The sequence below is a fragment of the Culex pipiens genome, chromosome 1 (genome assembly GCF_016801865.2).
Source record: "Culex pipiens pallens isolate TS chromosome 1, TS_CPP_V2, whole genome shotgun sequence".
Classification (NCBI taxonomy): domain Eukaryota; kingdom Metazoa; phylum Arthropoda; class Insecta; order Diptera; family Culicidae; genus Culex; species Culex pipiens.
In genome coordinates, this window is record NC_068937.1 from 104,260,353 (window position 1) to 104,276,829 (window position 16,477).

Consider the following 16,477-nt stretch of genomic DNA (forward strand, 5'->3'; position numbering starts at 1 on the left):
CATGCGACATGCCTGATAGCAAATCGCCCCTGTTTACTTTGTTACTTCGATGTCGGACGACATCCGGATCAACATGATGATTGTTTTCGCAAGAGTTTGCGTAAGTTTGATTTTAGATTAGGCTTTACTGGAATGCAGCTCCATTCGAATAAACGAATTCAAAAAGTTATACTCCAAAAAAATACCCTTTTCTTTGTTTAACTTTTTTCACTAAGAGTTGGATTCCCAAAATACGTATTTTTTTATTTTCGATTTTTTTTGTATGTTTTATGGCGCTCAAAAAGACATGTTTGAGCCATAGCGAATGATGGTGCAAAATTTGGATATGAGCGATATAATTTTTCTTAATAATTATAGTCACTTTGAGGATATAACACTCGGAAATTTTTAACATTTTTTAAATATTTTATGAAGGAAAGCTGTCCCAGAAAAAAAAAATTCAAAAGGAGCACCCGACGCGATTAGTGGTGATCAATGCATTTCTTATGGAGCGAACTGTCAAACTACCACTCAAACCAGGTGTTCCATTAGCCTGTAATTTCCGATATCTCGAAAACTATTGGTTAAATTTTCAATGTTAAAAAATGACACTTTTTGTGAAATTACTCATTCATAATTCTTTTCAATAAAACAAATCTAAATTTTTAAATTTGGTTTGAAATATGAAATGAGGAAAATTAACTATTTATGAACCTTTTTTTTAAATATCACAAAGTTCACTTCCTGGGTGCTGAATAGTGGTTCGCAAAACGGCCTCAATTTTGAACTGTTAAAGTGGAACCAATTTACTGTTCGCCAAAAGTAGAGAGTATTGTTATCGATCATTAAAAATTGTTTTTTTTTTGCAAAAATAAAAATGTGTGGCTTTTGGAACCTGGAGTTGAAGTAAAGAAATCTTCAAAAAGTTGACGGCGAGATCGTCATTTTTTATGATTATGAATGGAAGTTGTTTATGAAGTCGATGCAGTTGTATCTATCCAGAAGCTGTCTTTATTGTTTGATTCCGTTTGAAAACCAACTGGTTTAGTGAAAATCTTTTCTGTTTGTTGGATTAGCTTCGTTAGAATTAGCGGTGTTTTTTCGCTGGACCAGGAAGAGCTGCAGGATTTCATAATCAACCAGGGAATTTATCTGCGACATCGCAAAATAACACTCTCGCCGCAGTTCTTTGTCACCCGTAAAAAAGATAAACTTCTTCTAACCGATCGAAACTTAAAAACACGCACAATTTTCCAGCAAAAAATGTCAAAAACTAGACAAAATAAAATACAAGCTACTGATTATAAAACAGCTCATTTATCAGTAAGAAAAAAGTCATGCTTGTGCTTGAACAGCCTCCTACTTTGTAGATGTAAACAAAGTGGGACCATTCGAAAATCACGTTACGTATTCTCTCTTTTCATCACCCAGGTTCTAACGATAACAAACGATGAAAAATGTTGCTTTTATTGATAATTGATCATCCATATTCAATAAAACCTTACTCGTCATCATATTTAAGAAAAACAAACATAACTTCTCTTGAAATCACAAACGTCTATATCACCCTGCTGTCATTGGATGAGGAAGCTTTGTTATGATTCGTTTTTCTTCGCCAAATGTACATGGCGCCTTTTGCAAGTGGAGGGGAAGTTTTGTTATGATTCGCTTTTTGTCGGCAAATGTACATGGCGACTTTTTCTTGATGCTTTTTTTTTCGTCACGAGGTTCATGTAGTCTTTTATTTGACAGGTTGACAAGGCTATATAAACAGGCACTGCTGATGCCAGAGATTTTGTTTATGTCACTTTATTTAAAATCATTATTAAACAAACTTTACTGAAATAACTTTTGCTCATTAGGAGCACTTTCAGAATATGCAATAACCCAGAAAGTGTCAAAATGTACATGATGCCTTTTGAAATGTTGCCGTGGAACTATGCCCCCCTTGGAACGATCCGTCAAGTAGGATGCTTTCTGTCAGGAAGAGCCGCGAAGTTAAATTTTGAAAATTGAATAATAAAAATCAATTTTAAATCATTTGCGATCGTACAAAGGGCCATTTGTACTCAGAAAAATAAGCTTTGTCGTTGTGAGCAATAATATCACAAATTCAAGCTTAATTTTAGGACCCAATTACAAAATCTCATATCTTTCTCTCAAAGTCTCAACGAGAAAATTGTAGGAAATCTTCTCACATTTAAAAAAATATTTATTAACAAAAATTAAAAAAAGTATTTTCAAAATGCAAAAAATGCGATAAAAAAACAGTAGCGGCTATAACTTGCGAACGGTACATTTTATCAGACAAAAATTTTAGGTACTTTTCGAATGCAAATTCGGTTCGGTTCTTAAATATGATTTGTTTAAAAAAAATGTCGACAAAAAAAATCACTGGCTTCAAAAATAAAAAAAAATCTTATTTCAAGCCCAGTTTTCAAAATTCAAAGAAAAAACGTATCAAAAATGCATAATAAAATAATTATTACAGTAATTCTACTCCTGAACATTTTCAAAACATCCATGAATTTTCGAAAAAAAAAACTTTTGGGAACAAATTTAAAATGAATTCCGCCCTTATTCCGTCAAATGAAACATAACCGGACTCTCTAAAAAGAATGTTTCCGATTCTTTTCACATCAGCTTAAAAAAAGGCAAAACAAAAGATACTCTCCCTCTAGGGCTCACTCCAAGAAGCTACCGTAAAAGTGGCGATAAAGTTTAACTACCAAGGGTGCCGCCAGCCGTCCTTTCCACGCTCGCAAGAGTGACAAAAGCCGGAAAAGCGTGGGACGACAGCACCCCCAGACATGTACTCCCACGCTCTACAGTTGGCCACTTGTTATGCAACGGCACGTATTTGCGGTGGTCTAAAAATAGCAACCCCCCACATTGACTGCAAATCGCGCCGGGAGATAATTGTTTTTTTTATAGCAACCAACAGCCGCCATTATGGCACGCGCGCTCCACTGTCATCATGGTTTTTTTTCTTTTCCCGTCCTGCGCTCTTTCATTCCAGATGGGGCCGTCATCCGCGAAGCGGAACTCCCTCCCATCATCGCGACGTCATCGACTATCGGACGGGCTACATTCGATCGCATCTTCGCTCTCCCTCTGGCAGGGTGAGATGACCGCCGAGCAGCAACAGCAGCAGCAGCAGCAGTTCCACCAGCTGCACCACTTTCAGCACTACATTCGCAGCGATTATGGCAGTGACAGCATCAGCCTAAACTCCAAGCTGCGCCACTACTCGCTCACCGAGACGAACTTTATCGGCCGGAAGGCGTCCGTTGTCGGTGGCGGAGGCGCCGGCGGAAGCAGCACTGCGATGGCCCTTCCGGCGCGGCAGATCAACGGCCGCAGCAACTCGTACGGGTCGCTGCAGTAACACTCAGACATCTGCATAGCGCAACATACAAACAAAGAAAAAAAGCAGAAACCATATCCGGGTGACGAAACCAAAACTTAACGCTAAGATTCAAGAATTGCCAATTAACGATTTTTCAAACTCACTGTCAGTAACAATAACGGGAAAGGGCTGATTGTGTTTGCAAGGTTGGCAACACTAATCACGTCAATTTAGTTCTCAAGCTTGCCTGAAAAAGACAAAATTTTATAGCAACCGCCAGTATGGCAGCACTCGGCACGAGCAGTGTTGCCAACCTGACGCAGTTACGACAGCGTTTCAATTTCACACTTTTAAGGAATAACAACAATTTTGTCAGAATATTCGCAGGCATATAAACACGCAACTTTTAAACGAAAATCACTCTTTGTATACCCACCAACAAAAAAACGAACGTAATTAAAAAAAAACTCATCTGTCAATAGCGAAACGTCAACGTCGCATCGCCCAGTCACGACGTTCTAGCAGGGTTCTAGCAGAATTCGCACAGAGCTGAATATTCTTACAGCATTCTGGCAGAAATGCTCCGCCGTTCTAGCAGGATTCTGTCAGAACCTACTCTGCTAGAATATTTCGTGAATGGGCGAGAGTGGTAATAAACAGTCGAATCAAATTTCGTTTAGTAATCTGATCATAATATTTACAATTCTTCGCAGGAGTGGTCGTGTAGCGATCCATTTGGCCATCACAAAGCTACACCACCACCCCTGGCGAAAAAAGGAAAAGATTGTGATGCGTCAAAGAGGATCGGACAAGCAAACAACTGGCGAAAAAAGGTAAACAAATCAAACTTTTCAAGCGAAGGCAACTGCAACCAAATGTACTCTCAAACTGATACAAAAGTTTTGATTATTTTTATTTTTGAATGCAAGTTAAAATCACTCTAATTTTTAAATATTGATATTTGTTACGGTGGATTTATTTGAAATCAACTAAAAATTTGATATTTTTCGCTCAAGTTTTGACTTACTCAAAATAAACTTATGCTGAAGATCCTTAAGTTTCTAACTACTCGTACACGCTCATTTCAAATAACGAATAATTTGTGTTTTATTTTCACTCAGATTTCGTCACAACTCAGGAGTGAGTTTTGAAGAGTTTTCTTTTTACTCAATTCTATAAGGCTATCTGGTCCTCGTCAGAATGTCGACACAGCCGCTGTGATTTTGGGATCATAACAAAGAGCTGTCACAGTCCCTTCGAAATATGTTGGCTTGACATCGGGCGGTCAGCCACAAAAACTAGCTATAATTCGCATGATAAACAACTTTTGCGAAAAAAGAGAAACCAGAATTCTAATGCAAACAAACGAATTCGTGTGGCACCGCGTGGTTTGAATGTGTTGGTAAATTTTCTACTTGAAAACTTAATGTGCCCACATTTGGGAGAATCTTACTGGAGTCTGGTTGATTTTCGCTCAGAATTCTAGTAAACAGCTCATTCCCGACATCCCCGGTTGGATTTGACGAAATATGCGTATAAAGAAATAAGTTCGTTTTGAAGAGCGTGTTCTATAGCTTGAGTTTTGTATTTTTTTTCTCCAAGTTTCTGAAGCAGAACCACTAAAATCTGATAAAATACAAATTAAATAGAATAAAAGAAAATAATTTCAATTTAACTTCAACTTAATCTGAGAGAATATAAATTTGAAACTATTTTTTTGAGGAAGCACAGTTTTTGCCTTCCTCACTTTACTGAGGAAAGGCTATAAAATCACTCGAAAAACGAACTTTTTAGTTAGACCTCCTAGACCTACCTTCATTTGTACATATCGACTCAGAATCACCAGCTGAGCAAATGTCTGTGTGTTTGGCTGTATGTAGACATGTGTACCAAATCAATGTCACTGGAATATCTTGTCACAGGCTCAACCGATTTTGGCCGGAATGGTTTTAATCGATCCGTCTTAACGTCCCCTAAGTTGCTATTTAAATTCATGCAGTTTTATCATTTTTTTAAAAAGTTATGTTAAAAAAACTGTTTCATATTAAATTAAAATTATGGTAAAAAGGGTGGTTTTTTCATGAAACCCTCACATGTTATATATTTTTAGAAAGCATATGAGAAGACCTTTCTTGTGGATTAAGAATTTTCAAGATCTGACTTACCTATCTAAACTTACAAGCAGTTTAAAAAATGGTCTGAATTTACATAACCTCAAATGGTCCCATCTGATCGCCACGAAAAAAGCCTTGTAGAGGGATGCCATTTTCCTGAAAGGCGGTGTCTGTATAATCTTGACAAAAAGTCTGTAGGAAGTCTATTTTTTTATCTCGTCGCTTATTTTTATTAGGACCTCTTAGGTGCTGCGATCACGTTAGGGGAGATCCATAAACCATGTGGACACTTTAGGGGATTGTAATCACTCTATAAATGAGAGGAAGGCACCAACCACCTAAAGGTGGATTAAGTAACGTTTTTTTAGCTAAAATAACCCAGGCTACAGTTTCCACTTTTTCATTGTTTTCGATAGAAATTCAATTAAAAAAAATACAGCCCATTCTGAATATTTTGCTTTTTTACTGAATAGTAATTTTGAGTCAATTTATTTTTGCATTTTGCAGCTCCTTATAAAAGCAGAGTACTATTGTTAATTTGATTTGGTTAACCGCGGTGAATTTTCTTGAAATAATTCGAACTGTCAAAAATCCACCAAAGCATCTACCGGTGGATACTTTTCTACCACAGTTTTTTGTGTGATCAATGTGGTAGATGCTTTGGTGGATTTCTGACAGTTCGAATTATTTCAAGAAAATCCACCGCGGTTAACCAAATCAAATTAACAATAGTACTCAGGTTAAAATTGAAAAAGTACACACTTCTTCAAATCACCAAAATTTGTAAAATTTTGACAAATTTTGTCGATTTTGTAAGATTTTTGTCTGCCAATTATCCAAATCTGAACAATTTCAAATAAATTTGAAAATCAAATCCCATTTTGACCACACGCACATTGCAAATAATTCAGATTTCGTTACTATCAAACCAACTCAGAACTGAGTGGGTGTATGGCAAATTGTCAGATTTGGGATGAGTTTTACTCAGAATTGAGTTGAAACTGTGATTCATTCCTAGCTAGGGTACATTGTCAGGTGTTACACAATTTTATTTGATATTTGCGTGGAGGTTCGGGATTTGACGAAATCTAATGGTACGTTCGATTGAAGAGCCGGTGCCAGTTTTGGTTCAAAATTAGAAACTGAAAAAATATCGAGTGCGGCACTAGACTTTCAGTTCCAAAATGGTGGCGAAACTCGTGCGCGAGTTTCTTCAAAAAAAAAAAAACACTTTGACAGCACTGAGTGCGGCACTCAGTGCGGAACTAGCCTTCAATCGAACATACCAAGCATTTTGTTGTCATTTTTACACTGCTATAGAAAATACTGATTTTGGGTAAAACAAAACTATCAGTATGATAGGCCGGGTTGTCTTCAATGCCGATATCTTTTGGAAAAGCTGAACAATCATAAAATAATAAAGTTAAACAGTGGCCAATAAAAAATATTCCGTTTAGCGAAAGAACAAAAAAGATGTTATTGGATGGAACGGGTTGAGCGAAGTAAAACGAACAAAATATTGCCTAAATGGATTACAAAACTAGAACTATTGAAAATCAACTGTTGACGGAATTGTGATAGGGTTAAAAATAAACAAACTGCAACCAGAAGAAGAAGAAAACGAAAACAATACATTTTAATGCTCTTTTCTCAATGTAAAGGTTCATGCGGCTTGAGTCGTTATGTGATTAAAAATGTTATTTTACTCAAAATTAAAATGAAAGAAAGATTTGATAATAATGGCCAGAAAGACCCTGTTATCGTCACGTGCTTTGTTTAACGATGCTGTTTAAACCACAGCGTTAACTTCTTTTCGATTAACATTGAACAACCTTGACACATCCAAAGGTTAAGCAGGTTACGTTCAGTTTAAAACAGCAACTGTCAAACTGAGCACGTGATGCTAAAGGTCGCTAGTATTAGAAATGTGGCACAGTTAGGCCGACGTGATAGAAAATTCAATACTCACAAACGATTGACAAATGGATTGATCGTTTTCAAAGTAATAAAACTAGTTTAGATTAAAAGGAAAACCCCGAAAAAAAACACAGCCACAGAAACACCTTTAGACATTTTCTATACATCCTTGTAAAATAGAATCAAATCATTCCAGCCTGGGGCGAAAAAAAAAGAATAATCGTAATCTGTAACAATCAATCTTGTAAGCGCATTTAATCCACATTCGTGCAAATAAACCAACAAACAACAACAAAAATCGATGTTTTTAAACCCCAAGTTGACAACATTTAGCATTGTTCCATTTTAGTAACGAAGAAATACTCAACAAAACATATATTTCTATTGTAAAAAAAAGTAAATAAATCCAAAACTTTGTTAGAATGGTTTATTTTGGAGGCATTTTCCACATCCACGACGGAGCAAAGCGATAAGTTTGAATGGGTATTAGCAAAACTGAATGACAAAAAAAGGTGTAACGTGTAAGAAGCATTTATGTTATCGTTAAATGTTAGCGGTTGACGCGGCCGGTACTGTAGTAGGTAGTTTGGAATACTGTTTTTATTTTTCAAATAAAGAAATCATAATCAGCAATCTAAAAAAAAAACTGAACAGTTGAGGTGAAGTTTTGTTTGAAAATATCCGAAATTTTTAAATACTCATTTCAGTACCAAACCAAAATCCAGATCAAGTATATTTTTTCAAATCACTCGGTTTTTGTCGAAACCGAACCTACTTAGAAATGAGCAAATGGGCATCTAGGTGAATTTTACATAATTTGTGTTAAATTCTGAGCTAAGTTCACTCAAATATGACAGATGCCCCATTAACTTATAGCTGAGTAGGTTCTGTTTTGATGAAAACTGAGCGATTTTGAATGTGCGTGTAGACCCACTGGTTGTCTATCTTCTCGATCTCAATATTGCACTATCTATCGATGTTTTCTCCAGTCTCTTCAAACTACAACCATAGAATCAACTGACTGGTAGATAACCTTTACATTGTGATGATTGTGATATGTAATGTTGACCACCATCTCGAATATCAGAACAGTCCAACAGATTCTGTTGTGTTACGTGAAACTGTTTGAGGTTTTTGTGTCATTACTATTACCAACGTCATAGAGATTCTACTGCTTTGAGTTGCTATTGCAACAAATTGTTATCGGTTATGCCATTCCCCAAACTATAACAAAATATCGAAGATGACATTCTCTTCAAGATGGTATAGAGCTATCTACGTGCGCATGTATTGCGTGTACGTACACGATGGATTTTTAGGTTAAAATTTGTGGTCGCCAGCAAAAACAAACGGTAAGCTAGTGTGCGTGAGATCGGGCTTAGATAACTCTATTACTATTGTTCGACATGATCACCATATAGGTTGTTGTCTCTTCTTTTGTTGTGGTCAATTGTTCTGCACACTACTTGCTTTTTGTAGACCTGGACGCTGCACCATCAATGCCGATCATCAACCCCCCAACCATCCACTGACTTATGTCCGCTTCCGTCGTGTCCTGTTCTGGATTCCGCCAACCGGTTCCAGCACAATTCAATCACACTCACACTTCCGCGCCGAACGTTCTCTCTCAACTGTCCACAGCGTAAACATAAACACGCGCCTCTTATCATTCGCCGCCAAAATCAAATACACGCTTCTGAAGGGGTAGTCGTTTTCGGGTTATTATTACCCGGTCAATATATTGATATTATTTTCATTTGTTTGGAAGACGAAGACACTACAGTTTTAACACGAGCAGCGGACTTGCGATCCTTCAAAGTTTCCGGTAGTTTGTGGTCACTGATTTGGCGACCCGAATCGAGATGTTATAGAAACCTTCGATATTCTTCTCCCGTGTGTTGTTCTTGCTGACAATACGTCTCTTCTCCGGCGTGTACCCACTGTGATTCCGATCGTTTCCAAACGACGAAACGATGTTCAGTGTCGAAGTTTCGGTCAGATCTTCTCAGTCGAGGATTTTTATCGAGAGTGACCTTGCTGCAGCTCCTCTGTTGTGACTGACAATGCACTGTCCGGAGGAGCGGAAGTACCGATTTGACAGTTCACGCGAGCCCAGGCACGAAATATTCTAATAGAGCTGATTCTGTGAGAATCCTGCGAGAACGGTAGAATATTTCTGCTAGATTGCTGTTAGAATATCTGCTAGAATTCTGCTAGAACGTCGTGACTAGGGGACAGGGAAAACAAAAGCAGCCAACTCTTCAAGAATCAACATCCGATGGAATAATCGAGTAAGAGAAGTGCTGGTTTCAAAGGTACAATCGTGTAAAAGAGGATACGTTTACGGAGGACATCGAAGTTTATATTATAAAGGGACCGAAAAAAAGCCTACTCTTCAAATTTGATACTTTCACTTTTATTAGACCAATCTTATTTGTATACGCCTGCCATAAAAAAAGACTTCACGGATAACTCTCCAAAATTCACGAAACAAATCGAATCGAAGTTATGCTGCACTTGTTTGGCACCGATCTCTTTTATTTCTCTCACTTCTTCCTTTTCTGTATACATCTTCAATAGAGAACCTGGAGCTTATTAGAGAACGGCCATCTCAAACCAAAAGTACCAATCGAAGCAGGAGAACTGTCAAACGGAGGTACCAATCGAGCAAAATCCTTTGTCTTTTGCTCGATTGGTACCTCCGTTTGACAGTTCTCGTGCTTCGATTGGTACTGTTGGATTGAGATGGCCGTTCTCTAATAAGCTCCAGGTTCTCTAATCTTCAACCCTTCACAAGCATCTTACCACTACTAATGCCGTTTTGAAACGGGCCAACAATTGGATTTGGATTAAACTAACGTTACTTGCACTTCAACAAAAAAATAAAACAGAGCGATTTTTTTTGCAAACGCTCGCCAAAAATTACCTAAAGGGCAAAACACGCGCACGATTAAAGCACGCGGCGCTAAATCGCGCACAATGGAGTAAAATTGCCAAAACAACAACAACAACAAAGTGAACAACGTTTTCTGCTATAAAAATACTATCCAGTATTGCCATTGCTTTGATTCGCCGTCTTGGGGCTTGATTTGATTGGATTTGCTGCGCTTTTCGTTCGACACTGTGACACTGCACGGATGGACGGATTGGATTCGGTTCCGCACACACACACACACACACAGTTCAACGGACCAGCTCCGGAAGCCGGCGGGACGCTGGCGAAACTTTCAACAGCAGCCCATCCCACGTGCTCTGCCAGAGCTTGGCGGGCCACAGTTTGGGTGGTAAGCTGATATAGGGGAAAAGAGTTAATTAGTATAGAACTGTCACTTTGACAGCTGTCACTTTGACATCTGTCACTAACCTTTGCTGCCACAGTCCAACGCGCCGATTCTTGGCCTCGTTCTCACTTCTGGCCAGTGCCCGTAAGTACCCCTGAACGGCCCGCTCGAACGGATCCTTGCTGACCGGCTTCGTCGCCTTCACCGGAACCGGCGCGCTCATCCGGGCAAATCCCAAGCTAAGCAGCGCCTCTCCAACGTCCACCCGCCGGACGCTCTTCCCATCCTTGGATCGATCATAGAAAATCACCCGACATTCGGCGTGATCTTGTCCCGATTCACCCCCGACCGGAAGGAACGTAATCGGTCGGTCCACGACGACGGACTGGAGCCAGGAGTAACCGTTGGCGTTGACGTCGATTCCGGACACCTTCACCGGGAGGGTCTTGCTGGACCAGAAGAACAAATTCAGCGGGGGCTGGTGGCGGACGACCAGCAGAGGGCCGGCCTGGATCGACGGTTCAATCTTGCGGACGCGACCGTACTGGGGAATCTGCTCGCGGATAAAGTGTCCCGGGATGTCCGACGCTTTGGCGAAGCGGGTTAGCTGGGAATGACAAAAAAGGCAACTAATAAATATGATCATTCCTGTAATCCCACAATAGCGTGTACGGTTGACAGCTGTCATTCATACACGCTTGTTGTGGGTTAGCCGTTTGTGACATTTTGATTCACTTACAGGTCGAATTTTGTTGTAGGCAACTACGAAAAGCACGCCGGATATCGTGTATGTTGCGATCTAAAATAAAAGAAGACTGCCATAAAATAGCTGTCACATTGCCATAATACCAAACAATCACAAAAGAAACATAAGCGATCGTCACCCCAATGGCGCATCAAAACAAACGTGATTAGATCATTCCAAAGCCACTTCCCAAACCACCAGCAATTACAACAAAAAAAGAAAAGCCAAAAATAGCACTCTTCCTCGACTTCCCCCTCCTACATACCTCCACTCCCTTGGTATCGCGACGCATGTAATCGCAAAAACGCTCAAAGTAACTCTTATCTTCCGCCGCGGCTCCAGCCATCTTCCTTCACTCTTTTTGCAATCACTTTTCAAGTTGAAGCGCCCTTTCACCTAAAATTATCGAACAGTTTAAAATTAGTTAATCTCTCTGCTGTTCTGCCTGCATCCTCTTCTTCCAACATGACTTCATCGCGTTATTTACGCTCTGCGATCATGGGACAGAAACGAAAGTGTCAAGGTCAATCAAGTTTCTGCTTTTGGGAAGATCAGACTTGAATGATTATGGCTTAACTTTCAATTCCAAATACAATTACGTAAAAAAATCAAGTCCAGCATCGATTAGCACTGAACCACTAACTGGACCGTTAATCGCAACTCACCTGAAAAAGAGAGATATTAATGACAGCCTAACTTCGTTGCAACGTGTAACACACAATAGAGCTTTATGACGTTTCGCGTACACACACTAGCGCACCATTTGATTTTGCTGGGCGGACAAAATTTAACCTCAATCTTTTTCGTGTACGTACACGCAATACATGCGCACGTAGATAACTCTATAACAAACCTTTTCTTCGCGGTTCGTCGGCTCACGGATTCTCCTGTTTGCACACTGAACTGAACTGTAAACAGATCGAAGTGTCAGACTTTTAAATAAAAACGATGACGTCACAAATGCAACAGGTGGCTGCGTACTTGCCTTGTAATGGAAGCTTGCATGCGAGGTTGCATGCAAGATGCATTGTGGAAAAATCTTTTTGATTCTGTCAAATAAAATCAACGAAACTGCAAAATATTTTTTTCGCTGATATTCAGTTAAGTTTTACTGAATTTTCATCCACACATACAAGTAAATTATTCAGCAATAAAGATTTTATTGAATTCTGATATATTTTTTCCCTGTTTGATAGATCATTTCTGGAGTTTTTTTTGAAAAGGTCCGATAAACCAAATTTCCAGTTTTTGCTTTTTGGGTTTTTTTTTAAACCGCCTTAGGCCAGGGGTATTAAAAAACACCCAAAAAGCAAAAACTGAAAATTTGGTTTATTGGACCTTTTAAAAAAACGTTACTTAATCCACCTTAAGGTGGTTGGTGCCTTCCTCACGTTTTCAAAGTGAATATACTACACAGCCTCAAAAAAGTGTATAAATAACACTTATTTTTATCAAAATATCTGAGATTCGGCCTCAAAAACAAGTGTATTAGAAACACTAAAGTACATATAACTTTTGATAGGGTTGTCAGATTTTCAATCTTTTTGACTCTTTGGAAAGATCTCTTGATTACCCATCCAACGACAGGTCACATAGTAGATCCGGACCGAGGGGCGTGACAATGGCCTTAATGTATTAAATACTGGCATTTAATACATTAAGAAATTAAATATCTCTTGCCATTTGACATTTGACAGCGCCACACCTGCTTTGTTAAAAACTTTGTGTTTGCTTTTGCGCGCAGCTGTCAAATTTATTTTTGTTTTTGTTTTAAACCTAATTTCACTTCCAAACAAGAAAATCTTTTCTGGAATCTGGCCACTTTAAAGGCAATCGCCCACCAAAGATTCCAACTCCAACTCGTCGGCGGAAGCAGTTACTACCTCCTTCGAGTCCGGATATACGGACGACCCGTCCGCGCCGGGGCCATCTTCACGGAACACAGACCGGAAAAGCCCTCACGGAACACGAGCAAGACCAAGAAGCCAACTACCGACTACATCGAGTTCCCTTTTACGGAAGGTGACGGCGGGGAATGTTTTCTCCGTAGCGTCCGGAACGCTGTTGGTGAAGGCTTCTTCAACCCTCGCCGTGAGTGTTTTAAAGTAATTAAACGAACACAGTCAAAAAAATACTGTTTATTTCAGAGCAACCAGGGACGCGATGGCGTCTTCGTTCGATTGTGCCGCGTGTGCGATTCACTACTAATCCAGAACCTCGGAACGTGTGCCGCCAAGCCGAGTCTGGACCACGATTCGAAGAATTACGACGTCAGCAGGCGTCGCGACCTGTCGTTCATTTCGATCTTCGCAAAGATGGATTCATCTCCGGAAATTACGGTGAATTCACTGGAATGGTGATTCGATTTTGGAAGATCGACAAGAAGACCCGATGGTGATTACATTTTGTTCGCGTTTCAAGGACCACCATAAAAGTCGTCCCGACAAGCATGATCAATTTAATTTATGTAACCTAGGCCCTTGGCAGTTTTTTTTATTGATTTTAATTGATTTATTTATTTGATTCAATTGTGTATTTATAATGGAAACCATTTAAATAAATAAATTAAACTTGTTTTCTAACTGTCTAACAAATGTTGCTGGACCGCCGGGTTTCATGGTCGTACCGGTGATAGTGGTCGTCACGGAGCCAAAAGATGTCACGGATTGAGCAGTACGGCTAGCCCGCTCGAAGGTGTACCCGACTGCTGTGGAGGTATGATGACGTTTTGCTCGTTTGGCGACAGGTACGGCCTACAGATTGTCAAGGCAAACAGATTGGCCGATGCAAAATAAATCGGAACTGCCAGTTTTGCTGGGCGTAAAGGGCGGTTGGTGTCCAGCGCGTTTGGATCTGTCAAACATTGGCCAATCTGTTTCCTTGACAATCTGTAGTACGGCCCGGAGTGAGATTGCTGCTGGTGTTGTTGTTGTCACACCTGTGGCTGCATATGGCCACTGCTACTCAATGGAGGTACTCCAATCAGTTAAGACTGCTGCGTTTGTTGCTACTGCTGCTGCTGCAGACTAAGATGCAAACTTCCCGAAGGTGGTATCGTCTAGTTGCACGATGCTTTGGAGCTAACCGGCGATGATACGGCAGCTCCACGTTAACCTGGTGCCTCAAGGCATCCACCTGAGAGGAAAAACAAAAAAAAAGTTTAGCTCGCGAAACTCTACCTAATCACTAACTCATCATACATGCAGCGATTTGCTCTCGAGCATAAACGTTCCGGCAACGCCATGTGATCCGCCGGGTCCGTGCCCGATACCCCGACCTCTCCGATTCGCGACGCCTGATAGTGGTGGTGCGGCCCTCCGTGATGCTCTCCACCAACCACACCGTGGCCGTCATGACTCTGGGCACCACTTCCGCCGCCTCCAGCACCACCACACGAGTTCGTCGCAAGAGTTCGAGCAAGTTCTCGTGCGCCTGCGCATTTGCGTGAAGGTTGTTGTTGATCTTAGCCTCCAGTTGCTGAGCGATGACAGATCCTCCGGCCAGCAGCATCTCCTGTATCAGCTACTTTTTGTGATCTCCTGCGCCATCGTTCTTCTGTTTAACTTTTTGTTTGCGGCAGTTCCACCCAACACAACAAAAACAAACGCGATGTCAAACGGTCGTACCAATGTGATGTAAAAAGAGGTGGCGATGTTTTGATCGTAAACAAAATAAATTCCTCGTTAATTAATTAATTTTGGCAGTTAATTAATTAATTTATTTAATTTCTTACTATTGTCGCGCCCCTCGAGCGTTACCGTCGCAAGCCCTCGGCGTGACATTCTGTTTCTGTTGCGTAGATGCCGTGAAAACTATTTAAGCTAAAAGTTAGCCTCTGGAGGATTTAGTGTCCATCAGACTTTCATCAAAGACGGACATTACGTTGGGAATTTTATTGCTCACACACACACACGCAGGTGGTGCACGAACTTGAGAGGAGGTCCAAGAAGTTATTGACGGTAGCCAGAACGGTCCCCGGAATACTGAAATGATCGGGAACAAATTGGTAGGATATCGGCCACACCCGGAGTGGCCAGTGCCCTGTGGGAAGGTTCTACCGGGAGGACATTTACGGAACCATACAAATTTGGGCAATATGGGTATCAAAATTCATGGTTTTTGATACTGGTAATGAAAATGACCATTTTGGCAGGATTGGCCACACCCGGAGTGGCCATTGCCCTGAGGGAAGGTTCTACCGGGAGGACATTTACGGAACCATACAAATTTGGGCAATATGGGTATCAAAATTCATGGTTTTTGATACTGGTAATGAAAATGGCCATTTTGGCAGGATTGGCCACACCCGGAGTGGCCATTGCCCTGAGGGAAGGTTCTACCGGGAGGACATTTACGGAACCATACAAATTTGGGCAATATGGGTATCAAAATTCATGGTTTTTGATACTGGTAATGAAAATGGCCATTTTGGCAGGATTGGCCACACCCGGAGTGGCCATTGCCCTGAGGGAAGGTTCTACCGGGAGGACATTTACGGAACCATACAAATTTGGGCAATATGGGTATCAAAATTCATGGTTTTTGATACTGGTGATGAAAATGGCCATTTTGGCAGAATTGGCCACACCCGGAGTGGCCAGTGCCCTGAGGGAAGGTTCTACCGGGAGGATATTTACGGAACCATACGACTTGGGGCAATATGCGTATCAAAATTCATGGTTTTTGATACTGGTGATGAAAATGGCCATTTTGGCAGGATTGGCCACAACCGGAGTGGCCATTGCCCTGAGGGAAGGTTCTACCGGGAGGACATTTACGGAACCATACAAATTTGGGCAATATGGGTATCAAAATTCATGGTTTTTGATACTGGTAATGAAAATGGCAATTTTGGCAGGATTGACCACACCCGGAGTGGCCATTGCCCTGAGGGAAGGTTCTACCGGGAGGACATTTACGGAACCATACGTCTTGGGGCAATATGCGTATCAAAATTCATGGTTTTTGATACTGGTGATGAAAATGGCCATTTTGGCAGGATTGGCCACACCCGGAGTGGCCATTGCCCTGAGGGAAGGTTCTACTGGGAGGACATTTACGGAACCATACGTCTTGGGGCAATATGCGTATC

The 16,477-nt window shown here is 40.6% G+C and overlaps 3 protein-coding genes and 1 long non-coding RNA gene across 10 annotated transcripts in view; 2 read left to right on the forward strand and 2 right to left on the reverse strand.

The window, feature by feature from the left end:
* LOC120426217 (putative thiamine transporter SLC35F3) overlaps positions 1–3,546 on the forward strand; it is a 169,965-nt gene extending 166,419 nt beyond the window's left edge. For 2 of the 5 annotated variants that reach the window (XR_008212779.1, XM_052711650.1), the window contains one exon: positions 2,999–3,138. Coding sequence is in view for 3 of the 5 variants with exons in the window: in XM_052711648.1 (XP_052567608.1) it covers positions 2,999–3,367 (369 nt within the window). In the remaining 2 variants the exon portion in view is untranslated. Of the gene's footprint in view, positions 1–2,998 lie in introns of all 5 variants that reach the window. The other 3 variants (XM_052711651.1, XM_052711653.1, XM_052711648.1) reach the window with 2 other exon arrangements.
* Positions 1–7,549, forward strand: part of LOC128093830 (uncharacterized) — a 94,004-nt gene extending 86,455 nt beyond the window's left edge. Inside the window, exon 2 of the long non-coding RNA XR_008212781.1 lies at positions 5,060–7,549. This is a non-coding gene — a long non-coding RNA (uncharacterized LOC128093830). The remainder of the gene's footprint in view (positions 1–5,059) is intronic.
* Positions 7,550–9,753: 2,204 nt separating this feature from the next.
* On the reverse strand, positions 9,754–12,324 carry LOC120426225 (uncharacterized). 3 transcript variants are annotated; one of them, XR_008212233.1, is made up of 7 exons: positions 12,230–12,315; positions 12,051–12,105; positions 11,651–11,781; positions 11,380–11,439; positions 10,724–11,247; positions 10,154–10,648; positions 9,754–9,950 (listed from the first exon to the last, which is right to left on the reverse strand). XR_008212233.1 is itself a non-coding variant. In XM_039590960.1 (5 exons), exons 2-5 carry the CDS (start codon positions 11,729–11,731, stop codon positions 10,543–10,545), a joined length of 771 nt encoding a protein of 256 aa, XP_039446894.1. In that variant the 5' UTR covers positions 11,732–11,781; positions 12,239–12,324; the 3' UTR covers positions 10,178–10,542. The 3 variants fall into 3 exon arrangements, 1 of the variants encoding a protein (XP_039446894.1); XR_008212232.1 differs by having other exon boundaries at positions 9,754–9,944; positions 10,147–10,648; XM_039590960.1 differs by lacking the exons at positions 9,754–9,950; positions 12,051–12,105 and having other exon boundaries at positions 10,178–10,648; positions 12,239–12,324.
* A 1,214-nt stretch (positions 12,325–13,538) lies between these two features.
* On the reverse strand, positions 13,539–15,015 carry LOC120426224 (uncharacterized). The gene is made up of 2 exons (XM_039590958.2): positions 14,586–15,015; positions 13,539–14,520 (listed from the first exon to the last, which is right to left on the reverse strand). The coding sequence occupies exons 1-2, from the start codon at positions 14,893–14,895 to the stop codon at positions 14,495–14,497; spliced, it is 336 nt and encodes a 111-aa protein (XP_039446892.1). The 5' UTR covers positions 14,896–15,015; the 3' UTR covers positions 13,539–14,494.
* Positions 15,016–16,477: the final 1,462 nt, after the last annotated feature.

Coding starts and splice junctions, on each gene's coding strand:
- LOC120426224 (XM_039590958.2), bottom strand. CDS start 14,895: ATGCTGCTGGCCGGAGGATCTGTCATCGCTCAGCAACTGGAGGCTAAG. Junction 14,521..14,585: donor TCGAGAGCAAATCGCTGCAT/GTATGATGAGTT, acceptor TTTTCCTCTCAG/GTGGATGCCTTGAGGCACCA.
- LOC120426225 (XM_039590960.1), bottom strand. CDS start 11,731: ATGGCTGGAGCCGCGGCGGAAGATAAGAGTTACTTTGAGCGTTTTTGC. Junction 11,440..11,650: donor GCGATACCAAGGGAGTGGAG/GTATGTAGGAGG, acceptor CTTTTATTTTAG/ATCGCAACATACACGATATC. Junction 11,248..11,379: donor CCTACAACAAAATTCGACCT/GTAAGTGAATCA, acceptor TGTCATTCCCAG/CTAACCCGCTTCGCCAAAGC.